This window comes from Corvus moneduloides, chromosome Z (genome assembly GCF_009650955.1).
Source record: "Corvus moneduloides isolate bCorMon1 chromosome Z, bCorMon1.pri, whole genome shotgun sequence".
Classification (NCBI taxonomy): Eukaryota; Metazoa; Chordata; class Aves; order Passeriformes; family Corvidae; genus Corvus; species Corvus moneduloides.
The window spans coordinates 36,356,468-36,383,913 of record NC_045511.1 but is presented as its reverse complement, the minus strand read 5'-3'; the positions used below and the strand labels follow the sequence as shown (position 1 = coordinate 36,383,913).

The 27,446-nt window shown below is 36.1% G+C and overlaps 1 protein-coding gene across 2 annotated transcripts in view; it reads right to left on the bottom strand.

Annotated features, from left to right (window-relative positions):
- Window positions 1–4,176: 4,176 nt before the first annotated feature.
- LOC116438193 (contactin-associated protein-like 4) overlaps window positions 4,177–27,446 on the bottom strand; it is a 216,899-nt gene continuing 193,629 nt past the window's right edge. For both annotated transcript variants that reach the window (XM_032096912.1, XM_032096913.1), the window contains 7 exons: window positions 26,395–26,634; window positions 25,687–25,911; window positions 24,175–24,308; window positions 22,454–22,541; window positions 14,493–14,711; window positions 14,061–14,132; window positions 4,177–11,016 (listed from right to left, as the gene is read on the bottom strand). In XM_032096912.1, the coding sequence (XP_031952803.1) occupies window positions 10,823–11,016; window positions 14,061–14,132; window positions 14,493–14,711; window positions 22,454–22,541; window positions 24,175–24,308; window positions 25,687–25,911; window positions 26,395–26,634 (1,172 nt within the window). In that variant the 3' untranslated portion in view covers window positions 4,177–10,822. The remainder of the gene's footprint in view (window positions 11,017–14,060; window positions 14,133–14,492; window positions 14,712–22,453; window positions 22,542–24,174; window positions 24,309–25,686; window positions 25,912–26,394; window positions 26,635–27,446) is intronic.

Here is a 27,446-nt window from a genome sequence, read left to right as displayed (position 1 = left end):
CAAAATAAAAAGCAGAATATTATTGTTCACTCTACCACGGATCTTCACACACACACACACGGACAGAGCATACAGAAAACTGAAAACATGTAATGATTGCTGAATCTTTTAATAGCATTTGCTGAAATACTTTCTTTTTACATAGCCTAGTTAGATATTTATATAGACTTTGATTACAATAAATTAAGTGTTGTCATTTTGAGTAAAAGACGTACTAATGAAGAAATTTGGCTGATTAATGGTATTTATAATGTCACTGGTGTGTTTTTCAGAACATCCAATCAATGTGATTAGTTTATAGATACAAACCGTTTGTGGAGAGAAATAGGCCCATGTCTCAGTGTACACTGGATCATCCATCTGGAAAGTAGTTTTTGAGAAAATGACCTGGGAGTCCTGGTGGAACAAGGTTGAACATAAATCTGCAATGTGCCCTTGCTGCAGGGAAGCCCAGTGGTGTCCTGGCAATAAACAAAGCACTGACAGCAGGTTGAGAGAGTTGATCCTTCCTGCTCTCCTCAGCACTAGAGAGTCTAGGAAAGGGCCACAAAGATGATTAATGCATTGGTGGTCTCTCCCGTGAACAAAGAGAAATGGGACTGTTCAGCTTGGAGAAGGGAATATTCAGAGGGGAATTCATCCATGTACATAAATGACTGAAGGGCAGGTGTAAAGAAGGCTCTTTCCAGTGCTGCCCAGTGACAAGACAGGAGACAGTGGGCATAAACAGATATACTGGACACTTTTCCCGAACATCATTTTTTATCGTAAGGGTGACTTATGTTACTGAAAGGGGCTGTGAAGTCTTCATCCTTCGTGATTTTAAAAGCAATCTCTTCATGGTTCCAGGCAACTTCTTATGGGTGGCCCTGCCTGAGTAGGGAAATTTTAGGTACAAAAATGCTGCTAGCAAGGATTTTCTTGCTATTTTCTAAGTCCGTGAGAGATTTTTCTCTCTCACAGAAGAGGTAGCAGGGAGTGTAAACAACCAAGCCACCTGCAACCTTGAAAAGTCTAGTTTATGGTATAGTAGAAAAATATTTTGACAATGGATGTTTTAGGATTTTAGCCAATCACCCCCAAGGGGTGGCTGGTCCTTTGTCCAATTAGACTATGAAGAAAAAAGTCTATAAAAGAGTTTGTAAAATAATTAAATAAATCAATCTTGCTGCCTGCTGGATCTTCTCTCCTCCTCCTCCCTATGGCTGCGGGACACGGTGATGTACCGTAGGAACCAGGCCTGTGGTAATAGGAAATTGGATCAGATGACCCCTAGAACTCCCTTCCATTCTATGATTCTGTGAGCTGAATGTTTAGTAATTTTGTTCAAAGTGCTGAACAGGTAGCTGCCCACTGAATCAAGACAAATGTTTTTGAAGATCTTGCTTATCCTGACTGAGGGAGGATGACCAACTTCTGTCACATGTTCTTAAGGCATTAGAAGGTCTTATTTTGCCTCAAAATTGCTGTCTCTACCAGAGACTGTCTGACATTTGTCTTCTGGAGCAAGAGAAAATGGTTTTGAGTCAGGTGCCTCAGTTCTCAGCAGGAAGTAAGTAGCTAGCATGGTATAAGTGTGTTGACCTAACCCAATGAATAGAGAGCATTATGCATGGATTTCTTACATAATACCATGCCATGCTGGAAATTTGAGAAATTTTTTAACTATAAGAAATTTTTAACTATAACTTCCTGCCAAATGCACTGTTCTTAATGCATCACGTGTCCAGGAGACGCTGTATTGCATCATTGCTTTGTCATTGTCAATTACACAGAACTGTGCTCAGCTGAGCTATGGGGCTCCTAATTTTTTTTATTGCTCCCAGTATTGTTCTTCAAGAGGGTACCAAAAATCATATTGCTGTGGGGTTTTTTTCTGCTAGCAAGCAGAGAAACCATCAGCTCCTTTTCCTCCTTTGCACCATCCACTTCAGGACAGACCAGGTCACTGTCAGCCACCTCCCTGCTGACAGCCCATCAGGTTGTGTGCCTCCTTTCTCAGACCTGAGCAAAAGTTTCCACCCTTGACTCTCTTATTCTTTTTATTGCAGGTGTTCTGAAAAGCACACCATTGACATTATAAATATCATTAATCAACCAAATTTCTTAATTAGTACATCTTTACTTTTACTCAAGATGACAACACTTAATTTATTGTAAGAGAATAAGAAAAGTTTCCAGGTGAGGTATATCCCTATGGGTCTGCTGTAGGTGACCCTGAAGCATAGTGTCCTGTAGAAACAGCAGCATGCATGAGTCTTCCCAGATTGAAGGTGGCCCTAGAACTGCAGAGAAGAGCTACATGACTGATGATGTCTGGTCAGCTAAAATGGATCTCATTGTGCTTGGGAGACCTTTGCACCAAAGATAGGTGACACGAGCTTTTCCCATGAATTCAGCCCAGGAGCACTGAAATACAGTTCAGAGAGACACAATTCAGCAAGATAGAAATAAAACAAACATGTGAGCTGGCAGTGCAGACACCTATTGTGAGCTAACTCATGGTACAACAGACACCTTATGGAAAAGCAATCTCCATTGCAGCTACCTTATATGTAATTACAACTATAGATTCTCCACCAGATATATGATTATGAGCAAAAAATAAGGAAATTCCTAGATGAATTTAAAAAGGCCTGTGTGAAGCCGTAAGACATATTTGCTGCAAGCATGTTTAGTTTTTAAGTATATTACAGTATACCATAGAACCCTAAGGTGAATTTGGTAACGGAGAAATGGCTCTCAATGACTAGTAAGCGTCAGAGTGCGCAGGCAGGTACTGTACAAGCATGCCCTTACTGCCATAATATGCATTATTTGACTCGTTTAAAAAGCATTTCTTTTCTCAAATGTAGCACTTAACCATTCTAGAACACTGAATAACAAGCATTTACTAATGCTTTCCTAATTAGTTTCTAACTAAGTAGGTTTACTTGTAATCATAAAATAAGACTGTGAAGGGAACTCTAGACACTCAAAGATCTTCCTGTTTCAGGGGGCTGTAAATTATTATTATTTTTCAGAGACAAGGTACCAGACATAGAGAGAATGTACATAATCGGCATTTTATGCTGTGCTTAATTTACATATTGAAGTACTTTATTGAGGCAAACAGACAGCTAAGTATCAGCTTGAAACTAAAATTTGTTAGTTTGTTTTTGCAAAAGAAATAATTTAAAGTTGATATGCTTGATGACATGATCCCAAATAAGCACTTCATATGAATTGAAAAATAACCGTACAGCAATACCATAAAAAGCAAACTTCCAGGACTATATAAAAAGTTCTATCAACAAATTCCTGTTCTATATTCTAGTCCTTTTCTACAAATTTTGTCCTTTTGTTCCTATTATGACTTCTGGGAATAAATCATAAATCCTTCACAGTACTCTAAAAATAAATGAACTTTATAATTGTGTCATGTAAAGGAATATATGAAACATTTCAAAAACCCTATTCTATACTGAACTGCTCACTGCCAGTAGAATTTATTTGTAAAACACCTGAAACATAGAATTTTTATGCTCAAGACAATAATTATTGAAAAATTACTTTGAATCAGATGTACGTATTTTGAATTTGAACCTCAAAGCAGAAAAATCTTAGCAACACAACACCAAATAATTTGAGTTGCTGATTTACAGATCATGACACTAAACAATCCAGGTGAGTGTTAGTTTCATAGAGAGTATTTGCTCAGCAAGAATAAGATCCTTTATGCTTTTTATTTGGAACACCATGACAGGAAAAGTATTTCGTGTTCCTACCTGTAAATATCAAAGCATTTCACAGGTACAGTTTTTGAACTGCCATAGTGAGGGGACCATGGCTGAATGGATTCCATTTGTGAGATTTAAACCTCTCTTTCTAGTGTCATTGAGTGCAGTAGAGAAAAAAATTATACCATATGAAGAATGTTTAATAACATTTTTAATTAAAAAATAGAGAGGACGTATCTTGGGGCTGCAACTACTGAAACATTCTGAATGTTTTCCTACCAAGTCTGCAGTTTTAAATTAACTATGAACATTCTATAGAACCCTTTTGAAATAATTTGTTCACAAACATGATGCGATTAAGCTAAAATTGGCAAACCCTTTTCTTTTTACTGTGAGGGTGTTTGGATGACGTGGGTAATCAACAAAAAAATACCCCAAAAACCACAAACGAGCCAAAGACCACATCAGCATATGTTTACTTTTAGATTTGCTGCTTCACATAGAATACACAGTATTATTTTATGTTGATAAGGAATGTTTCCATGTGCAATAGATATAAAGGCATTAGAAAACAGTAAATTTTTTATCCTGTCTTCCAGAAAATAAAATATGGCATGCCTAGCAGTTACTCATGGTTGGAAGAGTAACTCTATATTAAACTAAAAATAGCAGAAAATAAGAATAATGAAGCTGATGAAGCTACTAAGAATATTAAAACATCTACACATGATATTCCCATTGAACTAATCAATCAGCAGGAAACATTTTGTAAGAATGTAGATGTGTTGTTGTAATTCCTGTTGTGTGTTTACCTGTATGACACCTGTCTTGTTTATTTCAATTATCTCCCATCTATTTAGATGAAAATGTTCTGGGCTCTAATTTTCTGATGTAAGAAGACATGCAATCAAATCTATATTACACCAAATAGTCCAAGGTCTGTTTTTCTACTCTTTACTCATGAGTTACTTTATACATAAAAACCCAGGAAAATTCTATTGTTTCTGACTGAATGAAACAAGACCATCTCCTTAAATAAATGCATTAAAATAAATACAGATAATTAATATTAGTTACCACATCATTTTTTTGCTAAATAAAAGATAGGATCTCATTTCTATTATCATGCTATTTATATAAAAGCTTTCATCTTCTAAGGGCTTCACAAATATTAATAAAGCAAGCTAGTGAAAACTTCAGTATATTCTTTGCATTGTATAAATGGAGTGTTAAGGTTAATGGCTTTTTTCAAGGCCATACATCAAAGGGTAGGATAGATATTCTTGGGCTTCTCAGAGTTCAGTCCACAAACTGTAGAGAAGTGTGCTGAAATTCTGTTAGTTATTCAAATAGTTTATAGGCAGGTGTGCACCACTGAATTTATAATACGTAGTGAGGGATGTTTTGCAGATTTGCTGTTTTTAATACAGATTTTAAGATGGCTGCTTTTAGATAAATGAACATTGGCTTTATAAATTGCTTGGAAGGCACTTTTGCTTTTGAGAAAAATAAACCATCAGTTCATAGACTCCAAAAATATTGCATTGTATTTGAATTAAGTTCTTGCACATATCAGTATGTTAGAAGACAAAAATACTGTGCTGTGCTAAGAAATACAACATACAGAGATTACCAGGCCCTATCTAGTATCAGTTAGTTTGTAGAAGAATATATGCATTATTTTAATACTTCTTTTTATGCTGTTATCACTTGGTTCTTGATGAAAAATTCACAGAGGTGAAATCTGGTGCAACTCATTGACTATTTTCCTTCAATTTTCTCGGACTTCAGAAGGATTTTGAGTATCTGTTTCTCTTCTGCAGATTTAGGAACCTTTTGCTGATGTCCATTGCCTCACCTAATCCAAAGGCATGAGCCCTGCTGCTACCTAAATTCAGGTGTCTGACTGGGAGAAGTACACTTCAATTAAATTGGTAAAGGACATATTAGCTGGGTAAAAGATTACTAATTAATTAGAACTTTTTTAGGACACAGGCAGTAGCTTAAATATGATGTTCAATGTAGTGATTTATGTGTGTGTGTTTTAAATTTATTTTGTTATCAGTCAAATGATTTCTCAAGCCCTAGATATAAATAAGAAAAAAACAATTAAAAAGAAAAAAAAAAAAAGCCCTGTCTTTGTGTGAAAGATGCTACAACATCTTCTATCAGCAGTCTGGTTGTCTACCTCTTACAGTCCTGGAGGAGGCTTCAAGAGCTCATTTTTTGTCCCCTTGAAAAAACCCTGAAAATCTCAACTATTTCTTGAAATGGTGTGATTATTTCCAAATGTAGGGAGTATGGGGAGGATTATTCTGAACTCTAGACATTTTTTCAGTATTTGACATACAAAGAAAACACAAAGAAATACAAAGAAAATGATAAAATTTAAAGAATCTTAGCACTAACTTCATAGCTCATCTACAGACGTTGTGTGTCTGCATGTGTGTACATATGCATTTCCTCAGAGGCTGAAGGTGATTTTTACTGTGGATTTACCATTCTATTTAATAAGGGCTTTAGGAATGATTTGTTCAGTGTTATTTATACAAAATGTTAGAAACATCAACATTTCATCATACATCGGAAATTCATATTAATTTACATGAGATTTTATGTCAGCATTTGACAAAAGGGCATCCGTCTCTCCGTGATGACATTGTGATGTCTGATTCTTTTCTTAAAAATGGGAAGATCAAAGATTAAGAGTTTTGGGGAATGTATCCAAAGAACAGTGCCAGTTCTTGTCAAAAATTACTTTTCAGACAGTCCTTCAAGAATAAAGATGAGTATGTCTTCTTAGCAAAGCACAGTTTTTAACAACTTTGTTGGTTTTTTTCTGTTTCTCATGTTAGCAGCTTCACAGTTTCTGTACTCAAACTCATTAAACCCTTCTTTCCTTACCACCACCACCAAAAGGCCCTAGGAGAATGTTCTAAAAAGACAAAGTTAAAAGGGCACATCCTTTCTTTTCTGTATTCTTTGAAGCATGTTCTTTTGTGTACTTAAAAAAAAAAAAAAAACACTGAAATTACTTCCATACCTTTATATGTGTCTTTTCAGTCAGCTCTAGTTTCTGTAGGATTTTTTACTTTTCTTCCTTCTTGATAATGCACAATCTCATTAAATGATCAGAAACACTAAGGAATTATCCTACTTTTGGCTGCAGAATTAGGTGCTTAATTTGAAAACTTATGTCACATTTCTGCAGACTTACTCCAGAGAATGTCGAAATGCACTTAGAGACTAGAGCACATGCTTTTTCAGAATTAGGTTTTCTGACTTCAGAAACATTTTGTTACAAGCATTTTTTTCCTGTAGCATCACATGGCTTATGTGGCCATATCTCTTCCTTGAGTGTAAACAACTATAATTACTTCTATAGGTAAATAATTTTATTTTAAAAGGATATTTTCTTATCGATCCTCTGCTAACCTGCAATAGTTGCATCTTCTGAATTTATGCAGTTGATTCCTCAAAGGAATTCTGTCTGTTCTGTCTTTTACATGCCTTTTTCCTTGTACATCACTGCTGTGAATAACGATGTTGTAAATTTATTTTGACTGTGACTGCATTTCATGTTAAGTTGTGTACTGGTTTATAACATATTCTTCATTTACACAACAGTGGATGTATTGGAAAATGTTTTCCCAAAACCTAACTAAATCATATTTATACACTAAATGTTGAGTACATAAATAATTATAAGCCCTTTTTAGCTAGCGCCCACACAAAGCTTTAAAAATGTACCAGCATACATGCCACTATTTATTTTCTAATGTACTTAAGAAAAAATATATTTGCCATGGAAAATGTGTGAATGCATAGCAAATCTGTCACATTAACACTCCGAAATTCCTATAAATAACCACACTCACCAATATATTATGTGCACTTCTACATATATTTACTGTTGGGAAAAAAAAATCAGTATATTGTTGTCATTTTTAAACTTTTTAATACAAATTCTTTTAAAAAATATTTTCCTCACTTTATTTTAAAAAGTCTTTATTAACAGTGAGGTGAAAAGTCACACAATGGAATAGAGAATCAAAAAAGGGACAGCACAATGTTGTATGACATTTTAGCGCACTTCGGTGCCACCATTTTTTATCCCCATAGAAATGCAGCAAATAATGAAGAATGCTGCTTCATTGATTTCAAACATTTATATTTTAGATTGAGGTGACAAACATATGATCACTGTTCCTACAGATGAAAATGGGCATTTGCATCTTCAGAGAGACGTAATTGTTTTATTCTACAAATCTACAGACATTCATTCAACAAAATCCATATAGCTTTTCCCTCTTAGAATCCTTCACAAAATAAAATGCCTTAAAAGAAGACTTATAATGAAATAATATGCCACTCACACAGGCATTTTTATCCTCCTCCACCTTTTGTAGCTAGTCTGTGAAATAGGAATTTTACTAAGCTTCTTCCTTCCTGTTCCTTTTAAAAATTCTGAGGAACAGGGAAAGAAAATATTCATTTGGAAGAAAACAAACTAAGGGATGAGAATTTTCTCTCCATGAAGACCCACAATAAAACTTTACAAGGCAATAAAACTAAGAGTAAGTGATTGAAAAGTTAGGTTTACATTCTTCCAACTTGTCCTGTTGTGGGTAAACTTTAGGCTTTATTAGGTTTATATGAGCAACCCTTATATGAGAGTTAAGATAAAAGATGATCTGTCTTTTATCATTCAATCAAAAATACTTTGGTGTACTATAATCATCGTTTTATAGGTTTTGTCCCACATGGTTCCTGCATCCCACAACAACAGAAATGGAGTTGACTGGGACACATCCCTGCAGATGGATCTGTTGATGTAAGTGGCACTAAAATGTGGATACCTACATGTCTATAGCAGGAAGGGAAAACCTCCTGAGATGCAGAGGCTTTGGTTGCAGAGAAGTCCATGGAAGGACTCCTCTTGAATTTAATACAATTTAGGTCAGAGTCTTGAAAAGGAGTTGTAATTTTCACTTTAAAGTAAGTAGATGAGAAGGTTCAAAGTAGTAAACTTAATAATTCAACTAACTTCTTGCCATGACCCATGTGAGGCTTTCACCTCCACCACTTCCCATCCACAAACAGGGTATTTTCATCACGTATTGGGAATAGTCCAATAGTCCAATAGTCTGATCTTTCTAAAGGTGACCTCTCATCATGAAGCAAACTGTATCAAAATCCACAGCATGGATACAGTTCTTGACCCTGGGTCCTGAGCCTGATTTATCTATCACAGATGCAAACTGAATTGCAAAAATGAAAACAAGAAAGCACTACATGTTAATCTGAACAATTTACAATTGCAGAGCATCCAGGCACTCAAAAAAGGAAATAAATTGTTCCTAAAAAATAAGTAAACCTGTACAGAAGGAAGTAGAAAGAATGGTAGAATTCTGAAAATAGAAAGTAAAGACTAATGGAAGAAAGTAAGTTTTAAATGAAAATATCTGTTGGACATTTATATTTACAATTAGCATTTATGTTTCCATGTCTTTATAATGTTGTTAGGCACCTATGATAAATTTTCTACATTTCACAATCTAGGGTCTAGCTTTGATTCTTCGAGTAGAAAAACAATGACTGTTCTCATTGCTTTCAATGGGAGTAGATATAAATAAATTCTGGAAGATATTTCAATTTTAAACCCAAGTCTACAAGGTCACAGTATTCCTGTTTGTTTTCTCAGATCCAAACTCTAGACACCCAGTCATCTGATTGGGGAAAACCGAAAAATGCTTTGTGTGGGTTAGTTACCTAAAAATTATCATTTAATGCCATTTATGATGCCTACCATCCAATTCCTGTATGTCTCTTCCAAAAGACACATACCTTCTGCAAAATCTGTGACATTCACATCAGGCCACATGGGCATCTCAAATACCCTATAGTGTCTGAAGTGACGTTACAATCATCTCCTTAGACAACTTAAACCTAGCCTTCATATCTAATAATTTGTACAACAAAATAGATAGCTTTCATTTACTCTGTCAGCATAGTAAGCACCTGTTTAATTTTGAGTGATGTAATCAGACCTTATCTCACAGAGGTATAGTAGGTACTATTAAGAGTGAAGAACAAACGTGTTCATGTAGCAGACACTGTATAATTTCTGTAACTTAGAACAAATTAGATTTGAGGTCTGGAGCAAATCATAGATACAAGAGCTCCAGAGACTACATCCCAGATAGTGCAGGGAGCATTACTTCTTGACAGAAGCATCATCACTAATTTCCAGGGACAGTAACCTTGATCATATTTTGGTGTTTTCACTCTCGATAAATTAACTATTGTTAGTCTATTACTTGATCTTTCCAAGCATAGGTCTTGCCTTTTTTCCCCTCGATTTTATTCAAAATACCAGAATGTGCATGAGTCTCTTGGTGCCATCACCTGACCATAAGTGAAAACCTACTGCAAAAAAGATTTTAAAACATTTCAACCCACTGTACACTCTTCACTTCTGCTAAGCCTGCCAAAAGGAAGGGATAATGACAATTATCAGTCCCAGGGGAAATAAACACAGTTCATTTTGGACACCAAATGCCATGGCTCACAAGCAGATGCTGACACCAGCCAACAACAGCTCAAAAGGCATTTTCACTTTGAGGAAGTAAGAGGGATCACCATAATGCAGCACAGCAGAATTTCTTTAGTAACACAAAGTATTAGAATCTACCTTTCACCTTGAACAAAAATCATCAATCAAATTTTAAAGAAAAGGATAGGAATAAATTCATAACAATTTTCCCATTCAAAAATCATATTCAGTGTGTACATTAAACTTCAGTTGTAGAAGGTCACATTAGAACAGTCGGAAACTACCAACAATGAAATTGGTTACAATATCTAATTCACTGTTACATAAAATGCATTTACGGTATAATAGCTAAGAAATGCATGTAATTTAAAGAGGCCCGCTACAGCAATCACTGAGACTGAACATATTGAGTATAGTAAGTCTCAAATCCATTGCATTTAGAGTAGTGTGCAAGAACTTTTTCTGTCCAGTGAGAGCCCCCCTGGTTTAGCAAGAAAGTCAGACTGTCACATTATTATATTAGATTAAATCAAATCTTTAATGACACTCAGAAGAAGTATTCCTTTTGATTTTCATTGGCTGTGTTTTGCATGCTGAGCTCACTTTTCAAAGCAGATTCAGCACTGTCTTCATTTTCAGATCCTTTTGCCTCATTTTTTGAGTATATGCCTTTTTTTTTATAAATGCGTATGGCTATGGCCGTGATGCAAAATAGGATGAATATGACAACTGCTATCACACCTACAAGAAGAAAAGAGAAAAAAATAATGAGAAAGGACAGACAAATAGTAGGCCAGAGAGTAGAACAAAGAAGAAATTACTACATCACATAATGGAAGGGTTTACAGGAAAGCCTGAGAGATGAGAAGCCGTATCTGCTTTCAAATCAGAAACAGCATTGTAGCATAAGCTTCATGCTGATTGTTTTGAAATTTTGCACACTATTAATAATAATAATAATTTTTAAAAAGTCCACAGAAAATTATGATTTCTGAAGTTTTTGAATGGAAAACCACTAGTGGCCTTAGAGTATTTTCAATGAGAGGGTTTCTTTTTCTCCTTTACTATCCAGCCCTAGATCTCTGCTGGTCCGGAAACTCAAGCCACTGCAGATAAGGAAGAGTAACGTGAGATACTTCTCAGAGAGATAAGCATGACCTTCCAGACGGCCAGCCCACCTCCTCTCTTCCTCATTCATTCTGTCATAATGGTCTTAGGACCTTAGGTTCATGAGACAAGAGGACGGGCAGGAGAGGAATCTGAGGAGAAGTGAAACAGAAGCGAAATGGATCATGCTTGTCAAAGAGGCAGAAAGTAGAACTAGGCCGTTGGGATGAAAAGAGCACTAAGCAGTCTGGAAAACAGTTGTAATGCAGTGGCTCAGCTATACTAGACAAACGGACAATCTATTGTACAACTTGGTCACCACTGCAAGAAAAATAATAATACCTAATCCCTTAGCACTCTAGATAAAAACAAAGCATCCAAAATTCAGCAATGTCATTTTTCTTGTTCTCTAATATGAGCAGCCATCCATCATTGTAGGAATATAAAGGTTTTAATACAGTATCCCCTTCTCTGAAATGAACTTTGCAATCTAAGTAAATCTTGTTCTCATTTAGATTCATTAGAACAGTCATTCTTTTCTTTCAATCACAGTAAATGCTCTCTCAAAGGACTTTTCTATAAACATGTTTTGGCCTAAGTAGCTGAACTGGTACGATTTTCAGTTTTACTCATTTAAGGGTACTTAACATTAAACTTTTACTGAATATTGCACTGCTTACTTTGTTTTGACTTTTAAACAAACATAGTTAAGCAGTAGAAAAATGGTGAGTGGATATTCCCAAATGTGTTTAATAACAATAAAATGGTACTGTTATTATTATCTTAAAAGCATTGTAACTATTGTAACTTGAAGTTAAAAAATGACTTTGTTGTTAGCACACTTAAAAATCCCCACCCACACTAAGTTACCTAGTACATAGTGATCTGTATGTACAGATACTTATGTAAAATAATACTAATCTTTTGAAACAGTAAAGCAAGTTTTGACAAAGCTACGTGTGAAAAACTCAGAAAACATATTTTTAAATTCTTACCTTCCTGCAATCAATGGTAAAATTCTCATTTGATGTGTATAAAATTATACAGCTGTAAGTATCACTTTAAAAGCAGGGAACCTTCTAGGCTTAATAATCTCTCATTTTAGTATCTTTGATACTACTCTCTTAAAGGTCACTAGTCATGCAGTGTGCTTTTGGCAGGCACTGACCATAGCAGGTTTCACTGTTTAAATCGAAGACACACAGGTGACTGCAGGTTCTTATCTTAACTCAACCATCCATAGCCCTAAACATTTTTAACCTCAATAAGAAACCTGGACAGTTTTATTCTACTAAATTCCAATATTTCATTTGTCTTCTGAGGCTTTAAAAACTCTTAGAAAGTAAACCTTCTCAAAATTTAAAATTTAAAAGACTGAGGGGATGACCCACTGCCCTCTTTCTGTCAAAGTATCGATGCAAATTGAAACAGAATTATACTGCCACTACATCATCTTCATGAGTGAAAACAAGTTTTATTTCCTCACCTCCTCCCAAAAGAAATGCTCCTTGAAATTCTCATAGAGGATGATTGTCACAGGAGACAATACTATGCCTTGCAAGAAAATTGGAACTGATAGAGACATATACTTGCTTCAATACCGGTGAAAGGAGTTGAGTTTTTCCCGAGGGTCCCCAATACCAAACTGTCCCTATTAGGCTCACTTGAGTACTTATTTCTGCTGAAGAGACAGAACTGGTGGGTTTCATATGAAGATCCATATGAGATGGATCCTTCACACAGGATTCATATGAGATAGATCTTAAGGACAATCATCCAGAAAGGCAGAGTAATGGAACCTGTATATCCTGATTATCAGTCCTGTACTTTAAGCACACGCATCTATCCTAAACTTTATACTGTATTTGTTCTGACAGTCATAAACAGTAAAGGGACTATCAACATATTCACTTCAGAAGTGACTGAATTTTACATGGTTCTTCCTCTATTCCTCTGATAAAAAAAAATTATTTTGAAAAAAGTTATGAATCGTCATTTGTAGTTCTATATGAGCTGATAGAAATGTCCAAAAGAAATAGAAATAAAATGAAGAAGAGATATTTCAAACCAACAGCAATTATTTTTATTATTATTGTTTTAACATGCATTTTAATTTTAAGCTGTAAATCAATGCAAGTGAAAGTCCTTCCAAGAGTACATTGCCTTCCAAATAGGAAACCAGGATGAAATTTCCTCAGACTGTCAGAGGATTGATTCAAGCAGTATTAAATACCATATTCTCAAGAAAAAATCTTTGTTGCTCAGATATATTAGAGAAGATTTTGAACTTGACTTTGTAGCAAAAGGTAATTTTTGGTAAAGTCAAGAAGAAACAATGGCTCTTTCTTAAATACATGCTTTTTTCACAACAAATCCAGGTACCTTTTAAAGTCAGAGACACCACTATTATGCAGGTTGAAATTCCGTCCTTACTACCTTGTTTTTCAGCAGAATATTTCAGTATATGGAAACACTTATGGCATAAATTTATGTAATAAGAAAATAAAAGAGCGATCAATTGTATTTTAAAACAATGCTTGATTTTTATCTGTCTACCAATCGCAGTAAAAGGAAGATCTTTTACTACTCTCTGTATGCACACAAAGCTAAACTGACTTCACGTCATCATTGACAGATTCATAGTTAGAAAAAAAAGTTTCCTGTAGAGTCCCCATTACCTCCAATAATTGCAGAGTCACTTCTGATTGCATTAGCTAAGGGCTTCCCCTCGTCTATTGGTCCAGAGTGATCTGCAGCAGGGAAAAAAAAAAAGAAAATGACAGAAAAATAGAAGACATTTTTTTTAAGAAATTCTCACACTGTTACAGCTCATTTACAATGTGGTACAGTGGCAGTAGTGTGGGTCAGTAAGCATGTATAGAACAACAATGTAGATAACACTTTGCAGAGAAAAAAAGAAGAACGTAAACATTCAGACAAATTGAGAAAGGCTAGAGAAAAGGAAGTAAGTACATATAAAAGAGAATTATTTACAAAGTACTCCTGAGATGTTAACCTGCATGAAATAAAAAGTCAGTTGTGATTCAGGTCATGAGTACTCTATTTAGATTTTGCTTCAGAGATCAGAACAAGTGATAACCATATGCTACCTGCAAATGAATGGGTTGTTTCACTTGATGTTGAGTCAGCTCCAGTTAAAGCACCACAGTTGGATTCAGTGAAACGCCCTTTTACAATGACAGGGGCTGAGCTGCTGTGGTGCAGTGCAGCCTTCAAAGGAGCAATGTGGTTGAACTGCACTGAAGAGAGACAGCCAATAAACCCCTGAGAGTTTGCCTTCATAGTCTCCTCATCTACATCGCTGTTTTCTGTTAATCAAAAGGAACAGAAAACAATTAATCATAGTGCGAATGTACAAAATAAAGTGTCAGAAGAATAAATGAATAATTAACCTGTGTTCCTCTGAGTATATTTGAGTTGCAGCAACATATGTAGATTCACTAAATCCCTTTCTTGTCTGACTTTAATGAAAAGACAGTCAGATATATTCAAACCCCCCTTTTTTCGAACAGATGACAGTTGCTAATCTGCTGAGGGAAATGCTTTTAAATTACTACAGCAAGTTCCAAAGCAAAAAGTTTCTATTGTAACTAAAGAATTTAAATTAAAATGCAACACTTTTTCATTCTGCAAAAATATAACAATGAAGAATGAATTCTAGAAAAATACATTTTGTTGGACTTCTTCTCATAAATAAACATTTTTGGAACATATTCATTCCATAGATTCCTATATCTACTCCATTCTAGCACCATCAAGTCTGTCAAAACAAAAAAAATTCTCTGAAGATCTCAGATCCTGGAAATCCATCAAGATATTTTTTGTGACATTTTATAAAATTAATAGTGTTCCAATTTATTATACATTTTAAAACATGATACCATTATTATTACAACAAAGGGGGAGGAAAAAAAAAGAAGATACCTCCTCACTTATTCTCCTGAATTGCCTTTCTGAATACATGATGCATGTACACTGAATGTTAGAACTCTCCATTTATTCACCAGGTAATGCTCACTAATGCACCACTTTTGATGTGGAAAACAGTTTATTTACTCTCACAGTTCTAATTTAAGCACAAACTCTGCAAGTACTAGTTATAAAAAGAGGACTCCTAAGGGAAGTAAATTTGCAAATAAAATGGGAATTTCATCTCATTAATTTTCGCTTCCAATTTATCCTGGAATCCACTAATGATGAACCCGTAATCTTTACAATGGCTACCATAATAATTTTAAGTTTTACAGTACACCCCTTATTAAAATCTAGGTTAATGGCGAAAAATGGGATAATGTGTTCAGGCAGAATGTTGCAAGATAGCAGAGCAGCATTTTCCTCAACTAAACTCTGCTTATTGCAGTGATGATATACTAACATATAGATATATGTCAGCCAAAAGTCTGCTCACCTACGCTGATGGATTACATAAAATGTTGCCTGCTTAACTGTCTCTGCTTTGTTTGCAGCTTTTCCCGATATTTGCCTCTATGCACTGAAGGATCTGCTATGATGGGACATCTTAAGAAAAAGATCAATACTGGAGTGGCAAGAAAACACTGTCCCAAACCCCCTGGGATAAAAATATATACCTCTAAATATGAGTAAGATTGAAAACCTCAAGAGGAGAGTGGTTGCTACTATTTTTCAGTTCCTATATGAATCATTTATTAAACTGCATATATGTATAATAGGAAAGGAAATATTTAAAATCCTTTGATTTCACCTGACTCCTTAACGAGAAAATATTTCTGGGATAAAGTAAAGCTTTATATTGGATCAGGCAATCTTGATGGTGAAAGTGAAAGGGAAGACCATCATCATCCACTTTCATGCTAAAGTAAAATTTAACTGATTGAAAATAACACTCAAAACCACTCACAAGTTGTTTATTGGAAACTGTAGATTACAGTAAACTGAAGTTACGCATCCTTAAGTATCTTAACAGCAATTCATTTGCTAAGTGTATCCAAGTTCACCATAGACAAAATTACTCCACCTACATTGTCTTCTTAAGTAAAACAAACAAAAAATCCCTCAAAAGCAAAACACACTCAGTAACTCTCTTTATTTTGATGTCTTGAAGTGGCTACCTGAAAAGAGGCTAGACAAGATTAAGAGAATGAAAGCAGGTATTAACTGAGGGCCCTTCAATAGGTACTTCAATAGTCAAAAGCCTCCAAGGGTCTTCACCCTTTGACACTGAGTCACGGGTTTTTCACACTTTTATAAGTTCAGTCTATTTGCATATCAGGGTTAATTCTCCAATCACAATTTCAGGTAATGATGCAATTACCCCAAGTTTCCTTCCGCCATTCAGAGGCTTAGTTTACATATTTCTGGGCCTAGGAACACAAGGTGTCGTTGAGTCCAGGCCCAGAGAGGGTTTGTCATGTCTAACCAGGATATGAGAACAGTAGTTAACATGCTATGGAGTTTTAGAGTTACACACTAAAGCAGTACAGGATCTGAATAAAAGCTAAATCCTAAGGCCTCACTTTAACTCTGCTTCAACCATTTGTCCTCATGAAGTAGTCAAGCAGAAAGTCAGCAGACACACAGCTCCTATCAGAACATGTTAAGACAAGAACTGTGATGCTTCCTAATAGCTTTAAGCCTTATATTATGTCACCCAAAACTGCCCACAGCACTCGAGGTGAGGCTGCCCCAGTGCAGAGCAGAGCAGCACAATCCCCACCCTTGCCCGGCTGGTGGTGCTGTGCCTGATGCACCCCAGGACACAGCTGGCCCTCCCCGCTGCCAGGGCACTGCTGACTCACGTTCAACTTTCCATCAACCAGGACACCCATGTCCCTTTCTGCAATGCTGCTTTCCAGCAGCTCATTCCCCAGTCTGTCTTTACATCCACTACAGATTCTGGAACTTGTCTTTGTTAAACTTCATACAGTTGGTAACTGCCCATCCCTCTAATTTGTTGATGTCTCTCTGCAGGGCCTCTCTGCCTTCAACGGAGTCAATAGTTCCTCTTAGTTTAGTATAATTCACTGTCAAACTTACTGTACCTTCGAGTGCTGCATCCAAGTAATTTATGAAGATGTTGAAGGGAACACAGCCAAGGATGGGGCCCTGTGAAACCCCACCAGTGACAGGTCCCCAGTCTGATGTCACTCCATTCACTGTAACCCTTTGTGCCCAACCCATCACTCAGTTGCTCACCCATTACATGATGAGCTCATCCAGCTGTGGGCTGGACATTTTGTCCAGAGAGACAGCTTCAAAAGATTTACTAAAAAAGATTACATCAACTGGCTTCCCTGGATCAAGAAGGTGGGTTACATTGTCATGAAAGGAAATCAGGTTTGATAAGCAGGACTTTCCTCTCATGGACCTGTACTGGGTGTGACTGATGACTGCATTGTCCTTCAGCTGTTTTTCAATACCTTCCAGAATAATCTTCTCCATAATTATACCGGGCACTGAAGTGAGACTGACATGCCTGTAGTTTCCAGGGTCAATCTTCTTGCCCTTCTTGAAACCTGGGACAACATTAGCCAGCTTCCAGTCAGCTGGAACTTGTACAGATTCCACCATTCAAAAACAACTGAGAGAGGCCTGGCAGTGACATCAGCCAGCACTTTGAGTATTCTCACTTGAATCCCATCAAGTCCCACAGACTTATAGGGATTCAGGTGGAGCAGGAGATTCTGCACAACTTTTGTTTGAAGAAAAAAACTGAATCATGTTCAAATGCAGAAGAGCTCAGAAAAGTACTTTTCCAACTGAAGATAATTCTTAAAAAAACCAGAGCTTCCTTGTGTGGTTTTCCTGAACAAACATTTTCAAGTACAGGAAATACATTATTTCATATTTTATTAACTCCTTATGTTTAGACATCTTCACTGCAACAAACACTCATTACTTGTTTCCTCTGCCTTCATGAATTCTTCTTCAGTCTCTGGATAGGACTTCATAGGAATCAGAACCCAAAGCAATCAGATTTCTAAAAGAAATAGGAACTCTCCTTTGAAAGGGTGAGAAACATATGTTCTCCTCAGGACAGTTTCTGAGACAAATTGGGCTGAGTTCCCCACAGGTCATTGTAACTGTGCTTTTCAATGCTGTGTTGCTGCAAAGCCATCATATAACCGAAGAAAATTCCACCTCTGAATTTTTTTAAGTGTATGGTTCTTTGGGAGAGACAATATTGGTCCTGGTCAAAAGACACTGTTATTTGTCTAAAAATTTACATTTCCATAAATTTCATCAAATGCATTTTTAAGTAAATTGGTATAAGCCTTGATATGATATTTTCTAATAAAGATAAAAGAAACTTTTATTCTGTACTGGTCATGATGGTATTAACCTTATCTTAGTTTCACTGCAATAAACCACTACACTTCAAAATATTATACATTCCTGATTCAATTTTATCATCAAATTGTAAAGTTTGGAAATATTTGTAATAATTTTCTTGTAGTAGTTTATATTTCAGCTAATATTGCTTTAAATTTATGCTTACATTTTAAATGATCATTCTCTTTTCCATTTTCTGTGCATTTTCTGTGCATACATACTAGTTCTTTTCTGGAATGTGAGTTCTATATATAAAATTTACATTTCAAAAGTGTATGTTTCTGTTTGTGTCAGAGGTACTTAGTTATTTTTCCAGTCAGAAAGCAGATCAGCTACACTGAGATTCTCCGAATTATAACTAAAAAATAATTAAGATTTTTTTATGGTCTATAAACAAGATTTCTAAATTTCTTTAATATATTTTAAGCTACTTAGCATTTGGTAGTTGTCCTCATAAAAATAACTACCACTGTATGCATTTTATTACATATTTAAAATTATTCTTCCACCTTTTTTAGATAACACTCTCATAACTGAAAACAACAACCACCTATTTGACAGATAAGAATTAACTGGATCTTCTTATCCAAACAGTTGTATGCAACAGCTCAATGTCTAAATAGGGATTGGTGACAGGTAGTGTTCCTTTGCTAATGACACTGAGACTAGGAGATTGAGTGCATCTGAAGCAAGGCTGTGGATGACACTAAACTGAGTTGTTTAGCTGACATACCTGGGAGATGGAATGCCACCCAGAGGGACACCGACAGGCTTGAGGATTGGACCAGGTGAATCTCATGAAATTCAAAAATGGCAAGTGCAAAGTTCTGCACCTGGATCTGGGCAATCCCCAGTATCAATACAGACTGGGGGGCAAATGGATTGAGAACACCGTTAAGAGAAAGATTTGGTGATGAAAAATAGGATATGACCCAGCAACGCTTGCACTTCAGACAGCAAGTATTATCTTGGGCTGTACATGAAGATGTGCAGTGAGCAGACTGAGGGAGATTATTTTCCTCCCTCCATTCCACTCTTGTGAGATCCCTCCTCCAAGCATTGTGTCCAGTTCTGGGATTCCCAGCACAGGTCAGAGTGGAACCTGTTACAGCTGGCACAGGGAAGAAACACAAACATGTTCAGAAGGCTAGAACACTTCTCATATGAAGAAAGTCTGAGAAAATTGGGGCTGTTCAGCGCGGAGAAGAGAAGGCTCCAGGGAGGCCTTACAGCAGAGACTTACTGCCTCCCACTCAGTCACATGATGGACTATTTCAGATAATGTTTTTCTTTTCAGTAGAAGATTATTTTGGAAAACGTGTTTTCTACTATTATGACAGTGTCTCTGGATGTATTATGATGGCAGAAACATTGATTTAACCAAGCTCTTATACTATTCCCAAGGTATATGGGGAAAAAAAGGTAGATTTATATGGTTTCTGGAGGGGCCACCTCTGGTATATAGTAAAGAAATTCCTCTAAACAAAACCACATGCAACTTAATGTGAAGAAAAAACTTCTTTGATGTTCTGATTATATAAAACATATAAGTAGTTCCTATAAGCCTGGAGAAACAATATGAATTAATATATTGCCTATAAAAAGTTGACAAGAGAATTCAACATCTTCTATGCCACATACCACATATTTCTTACGAGGAAACACGAAGGGTGCTGGGCCTGTTTGACCTCAAGAAGAGATGACTGAGAGGGGACCTCATGAATGCCTATAAAGTATCTGAAGGGTGGATAGCAAGATGATGGATTCTGACTCTGCTTAGTAGTGGCAAACAATAGGACAAGAGACAATGGGCACACACTGATGCACAGGAAGTTCCACCTCGGCATGAGGAAGAACTTCTTTACTGTGCGGGTGACTGCACTGGCACAGGTTGCCCAGAGAGGTTGTGGAGACTCCCTCACTGGAGGTATTCAAAAACCATCTGGACACAATCCTGTGCCATGCGCTTCAGGATGACCCTGCTTGAGCAGGGAGGCTGGACTAGATGACCCACTGTGATCCCTTCCAACCTTATTTAGTGATTCTGTAATCAGTTTTCTGCATTTATTTCTACAAAAAAATCTATGTTAACACATTGGTTTACTTTAGGAGATTTTTAAAGAATAGGAAACCGCCATTTCTTTGCAGCAGTTTACTGGCTCAATGTTCAGTACCAATGAGTTTACTTACCAAATTTTGTTTTGGGACATGGGTCATAATTTATGCTAAAATTTGTGTTTATTAATAATAGACAGAATTGTTTTCAGTAACAGTGGTAACTTGAGTGCCATATCAAATTATAAAAATTTAAGACCTAGAAACTTAGATACATTTTTTTTCCAATAATCCATATTTTGATAAATTTTTTAGTCTACACTTCCTCTAAGTCTACTTGTGGAAGGGCTAAAATCATCAGTCTAACTACAATATTGTGGAAAGTTTAGGGCAGCCTTAGTTAATATATGCCACAACCTATACCCTTCTCATTTCATATCATTTAATAAAAAGTGTTATTAAAGAATCTTTGCTTGATCTGGGAATTTAAAAACATATTTTAAGTATTTAACATCTTCACTAGTGATATTGACAGCTGGATTGAGTGCACCCTCAGCCAGTTTGCCAATTACCCCAAGCAGTATAATGCAGTCGATGTTGGAAGGAAGAGATGACATCTAGAGGTACCTTGTCAGGCTTGAACCTCTGCAAACCTCATGAGCTTCAGCAAGGGCAAGTGCAAGGTCCTGCCCTGGGGAAGGGCAATCCCAAGCATAAATACAGGCTGGGTGAAGAATGGATTGAGAGCAGCCCTGAGGAGAAGGACTTGGGGCTGTTGGTGGACAAGAAGCACAGCATGGGCCAGTAATTTGCTCTTGCAGCCCAAAGGCCATTTGTATCCTGGAACTGTTCAGGGCCAGGTTGGATGCAGCTCTGGGAAACCTTGTCTAGGGGAAGGTGTCCCTGCCTATCACAGGGGGATTGGAAGATGTTCTGGCATACAGCAGGGGTGTTGGAACTAGATGATCTTTTAAGTCCTTTCCAACCCAAATGATTCTATGATTCTATGAAATTACTTTAGAAGAATGAGGAATATCCTTTAAATTTGCACCAGCACCAAATCTTCCTCTATCATTGGGTTTTAACAATGCAAAAGGTGTGAAAATAACAAGGTCTTGAGAATTGTATTCCAAGCTATTGCTATATTCTTTCAAGAACATAAAAAGAAATGGTCATTGTAGATCGGTAAATTTAATTTTGATCATTATTGCAGAGGAACAGACATATTTTGAAGAATCATCACTAGACAAAGAATCTCCAACAAAGATTTGACTTACATTACCATATTCTTAACTGTTTGCATCAAAATCTAATCACAGGAAGTTTTTCAAGTACGATACGTGATTAATAGTATTATATCATCTTGTGTATGATTTCAATGTGATGATTTTTTTTCTCCAGAATAAAAAACGAAGTGGTGTTTCTTAATGCTTGATTGCAAAATGAGAAAGAGAGAAGTGTACAATTATTTTTAATGGAACCCACGATCATTTTTTCAGGAAGCACTTATTTGTGATTATATCTGTATTTCAACAAGACTGAAGTTTCTACCTTGATTGTGACTCTGTGTCTAAATAAATCCACAGCAACAAATGTCTTTCAATGACATTCAGGTTATTATTTTTCATGCCCCGTGATGACATTTTGATCCATGTTTTAGAAAACCCTGCAGTGTTCCACTTACCTAAAATCTTGCCAAGTGTGAGAGACTTGATTGCATTGAATTCTGTGCCTGAAGACAGAATAAACGTCATTCTTTCATTCTGGTTAACCTATAGGATGACAGAGTGAGGAACAAAGTAGAATAATGGAAGAGATAGTAGTCAATATTTTCAAAAAAGCAGGTAAGATCAAGGGTAAAAATTAAGAGGGTCTGAGGGAAGCATTTGTTATTTATAGAGTAAAAACTCATCAGGAAATAGATTATCAGCTTCCTCAGATCACTGATTATAACTGATACTTCTTAAGCATCCCACTTAATAAGCCTTTATTTATCTTATTGATTTGGCTGATTCCTTCTTTTTCACCGCTAACATGAATAAAAATAGCAAACATTTAAGAATATGAAATAGTCTCTTTTCATTTAAAAAAGGCACTCAATATTTAACTTCATAAATATCAAATATTACATTGTAAATACTCTGCCTTCTAGGGTACCTCTAGAACAAATTCAAGCCAATACCAACACAAACCCAAGCTCTAGCCTCAAAATATTAAATTGTAACATACAGGTATATAGAATTAAAAAAAAAAAAAAAAAAAAGACTTTTTGCACATTAGTATCAACTATTTTCAAAATAAATATTTCTATTTTATCATGAAATTTCCACAAATATAACAAAAATACCCTCCTTAATAGCAACATTCCTTTGATGATGTGAAAGAGACCAAAGAAAGTTTTAAAAATAAATAATTATCTGGGTAGTACTGTATTTGTACTGTAGCTTAATGCATAATTTAAATTAAAAAACCAAAACTCAAAACCCGAAACAAACAACAGTCATACACATTTAGCAAATTTTGAAAATTTAACCATCAAACAATTAACTGCATTTTCATATAAAATTATGAAGTGATATTGACCTTTTGAAATAAACAAAATTAACACCAAAGAGATTGGCTAACATTAATTTTGATTGCGCATCATGAGAGTGTGAACTTTGCTTTTGTTGGAACCCAAAGTGCAGGGAATGTTTTTCTGAGGGACCTATTACCCCAGGGAAACACTTTTTAACCTTCATCCATGGAGAGAGCTGACAAGGCTTTGGGATGAATTAGAATCTACAAGGGTGTTAGTTAGATGATAGTATAATATGTAGTTTGTTACAGGGTGAAAAATTTAGAGTTTTAGGTTTATTAATGTGGTAAGTAGATGAAGGCAAGATGGAGGATCCCTGTCATTTTTCGGGTCTCTTCCTTCTTCTTCACCTACTCCATTTTCTACAGTGTTGGTAGTACAAAATGATTGGTTAGAAAATGCTGCAGTACAGGGCTCTGTGAATAGATAGTTCATTAGGCATTGGTAGAAAAGTCAAAATAATATACATTCCTAGTAACAACTGGGTGATTTATCTTTAAAAGGGCCTTGAGTTTCCTGCATTTTGTCTTTTGGTACTTGCTCTGCTTCATGCTATGTTGGCGGCATGTAAATTACTGATAAGATATAATAAACAATCTGAAGACTGAGAAGATCCAAAAGTCCTGTTCATCTCTTACTCCTGACAAGGACTTTCTCCCCCATCCGGGGAGGACATGTGGGGGTGAAGAACTGCCACAGCTTTGATTACTTGAGATATTAAGGCACATTTTCTTTGGGGGTAACTGCCTTGTTGCAAGTATTTTCTTCATTTTTCTTATCTACTTTTTTATGATAATCCACTTTTGTTTCCCCCCTAACTGAATTACCTCTACAGAGAGCATTTCCTCTTCTCTATTAATCTTCACATGCTGCAGTTGTCCATCAGCCATGTTTTTGAAACTGATGTTGAAGACATCAGGATTTTGATGGCTATCTAGCTTGTACCTAATCTGTAAACTTCCTGCAGGGATAAAGAGAGCAAAAGGTGTAGCACACTACATACACAATAAGCAGTGTAGATCATATACTGCTTCACAGGGGTACTTCAAGGGCAAAACAAATGCTTGATTTATTTAAGGACTTAGCCATGAGAAATGGATATAAGTGAGAAATTAAAGGCAACAGAACCAGTAATAGCAATTTTGGAAGTAGGATATAGTGGCAAAAATAGTCATAAGCTGTCTCAATTTTGATTAATGAGTTAAAATTTGGGCAGAAATTTTATAAGTACTTTCAAAATTGACCTGAGAAACACTCGGTCTGGTAGCTCTCATAATTGGGACTTACCAAATATAACTCAGTAATTCAGAAGCACTGTTCTTGAATAACATTTTCCCTGTACAGTCCTGTAAACCTCTGACCTTTTGAAAATTAAATAGAATGCAGTGTACTAACTCCTAGATCACTTTCCATTCCTCATTGTTAACTCCCAGAACACCATCCGTACACACATAATCACACAAAGTAGAACACAGAGGCAATGTAGTTTCCTTGTCAGAAATTCCTTCTCAGCTGCAGATGGACCACAACTTTCTACTCATGCTCTAGAAATCAAGGCCCATGTCAGACCCAGGCCAGCCATGAGCAAAACGTGTTCCATGTCACATGATGGGGAGCATAATACAGCTATTCTATATCCAAATATGTGTCTAGGTAAGCACAGAACCTTCCTTGAGCACAGAACCACTGTAACTACAAAGAGTCTTCGATAAACCCTAAGACTTAACTCAGTCTGTGGGGTTTTTTTACTTAAAAAAAACAAAACCAAACTTAGATCTAGATGAGAGAATGGAAGAGAAAGACCCAACTAATAAATAATGTTCATCTTAAATAGTAACATGAATAATGTTATATGTATTTTTACAGGTATGTGTATATATATGTATTTTCTTAGGTATATAAGTAGCTTATGAAATCATTTGAATGAAATGACCTCTGATTAATTTGGGAAATAGATAATGAACTTTCAAAATTATTTTATTTCATTATTTATTTTGAGGATGGCAATTAATAGGCCTCATGAGTAGAACACAGTTCAGATAAATTTTAATTTTCATTTCCAAATTTTAAACCCCAAAAATTTCCAAAGGATTTTCAGAAATAAACATTTTTGGCAACATGGTAAGATAAAAAAAACAGTAGTGGAAGTTGAAAGTACAGTAGGAGGAATGTTTTTCATGTGGAAAGAATTGCTTGATGCAGCTGAAAAACAACGATACCATCTAAAGAAACAACAGGACAATATGTCGTTTGTGATTCAGGTCTGGAAATCAGAGACAATCTGAGCTGACACTTATGATGTCCATTAGTGTTTCCAGACAGGTAATCTGAAAACTCACCGTTCCTGGTGAGAATGACTGAGAGGTATTCCTTGTAGAAGGAGCTGACATAAAGCAGTAAGCTTGGCGTCCGCGTTGTTCGAAAAGCAAATGTAATTGCTTCCCTGGTCAGTGTCATGTCAGCATAAAAAGAAGAAGCATGAGAACTGGAATTTTTAGCTAACGTGTAGTATTCTTGAAAGTTGTATGTCACAGAAGAGCCAGTCCAAAAATAGGCAGAGATCTCTGAAACAAAAAGTAATTCAATATTTAAATATAATGCAAAATAATATCAGAGAATTGCAAAGATCCTACTTTCTTCTTACAGCAAAAAGTAGATATAAGTTCTTCTGTTTCTTGGTTTGTTTTCCAAACTTAGACTTAGTTTTGAGATTATTATTTGAAAGACAGAAATACAAATGTTTTACCATAAAAATATAGTTCCTGGATTTACTATATTATCAAAGAATTAAAAAAGTTGCATGAAGATGCTGATCCTCTCAGGTAATGTGGTTCCTGCTTAAATGGTATATATTGAAGTTATCTCTGAAAAAACAGTGTTTAGCAAAACTTAGAGATATTGAGAAAATTCAGCTGAATATTTACCTACATTATGTAAACCAAATATTTTGCAAGCATTTAAACATATCTTTAAGGGGATGTGAAAATCTTGATCTGGACTGTATGGTCTTGTTTTCAATAACTGGTAAAGCTAAAAGACATGCTTGCCTTTCTTACAGAATGGACCAGCATAGGCTGAGAACGTGCAGTCACAGGAGAATCCACTGTATTTCTCTCTACATTTTCCACCATTATGACACAAGTTACCATAGCTGCTACAATGCCCAGGACAGCCTGGTTCAACTCCTGGTGTTATCTTTGCTCTCTCTTCCAGATCAAGAGCCATTCCATTCAACTGTAATGAACGAATGCAACCCAAAAATCCTTTCTGCCTGGATGCTGTTCCACCTGAAAATAAATTCATATGAGCTTTTAAAACTTTAAAATAATCAATATGTAAAACCATCATTATAGTTTACAGACTATGAACAGTATATTAGGACTTTCTGAGACACAAGCATATTCATGTGAAAATATTTATAAGTAGCTTTAACAGTAAACAGATTTCTGTTTTGTCAGGTAATTGCAGAGAGCCCTTGAAGATTCTATTAATTTACAAAGAAGTAAGGACCAGAAATTAGGTGGGTTTTTTTTCTTTTTTCTCCATTATTTTTTCATTTGAGGAGAGGAGAGGAGAGGAGAGGAGAGAAGGAAAAATGAAATGAGGGGATGAGCTGTACAGTTTCATTCTTTCAATATTGTATTGACTACAATAAAAATTATTATTATAATTATCTAATATTCAGACTGATAAACTGACCTCTGTCTGTCTGTCTGTCAGTCTTATGGTATGGATGATGATACCTGGATCATTAAAATTTTCCTGGAGAAGCTGGCAGCTCATGGCTTGGGTAGGTGAACTCACTGCTGTTAAAAACTGGCAGGATGGCCAAGCTCAGAGATTGATGGTGAAGGGAATTACACCCAGCTGATGGCCAGTCACGATGGCCAGGAAGGTAAATGACGTGCTGGCCTGTATCAGCAATAGTGTGGGCAGCAGGACCAGGGCAGTGATGGTTCCCCTGCACTTGGCATTGGTGAGGGCACACCACAGGTGCTGTGTCCAGTTCTGGGTCCCTCACTACAAGAAAGAGATTGAGGTGCTGGAGCATGCCAGTAGACAGGGAATGGAGCGGGTAAAAAGACAGTCATAATTATAA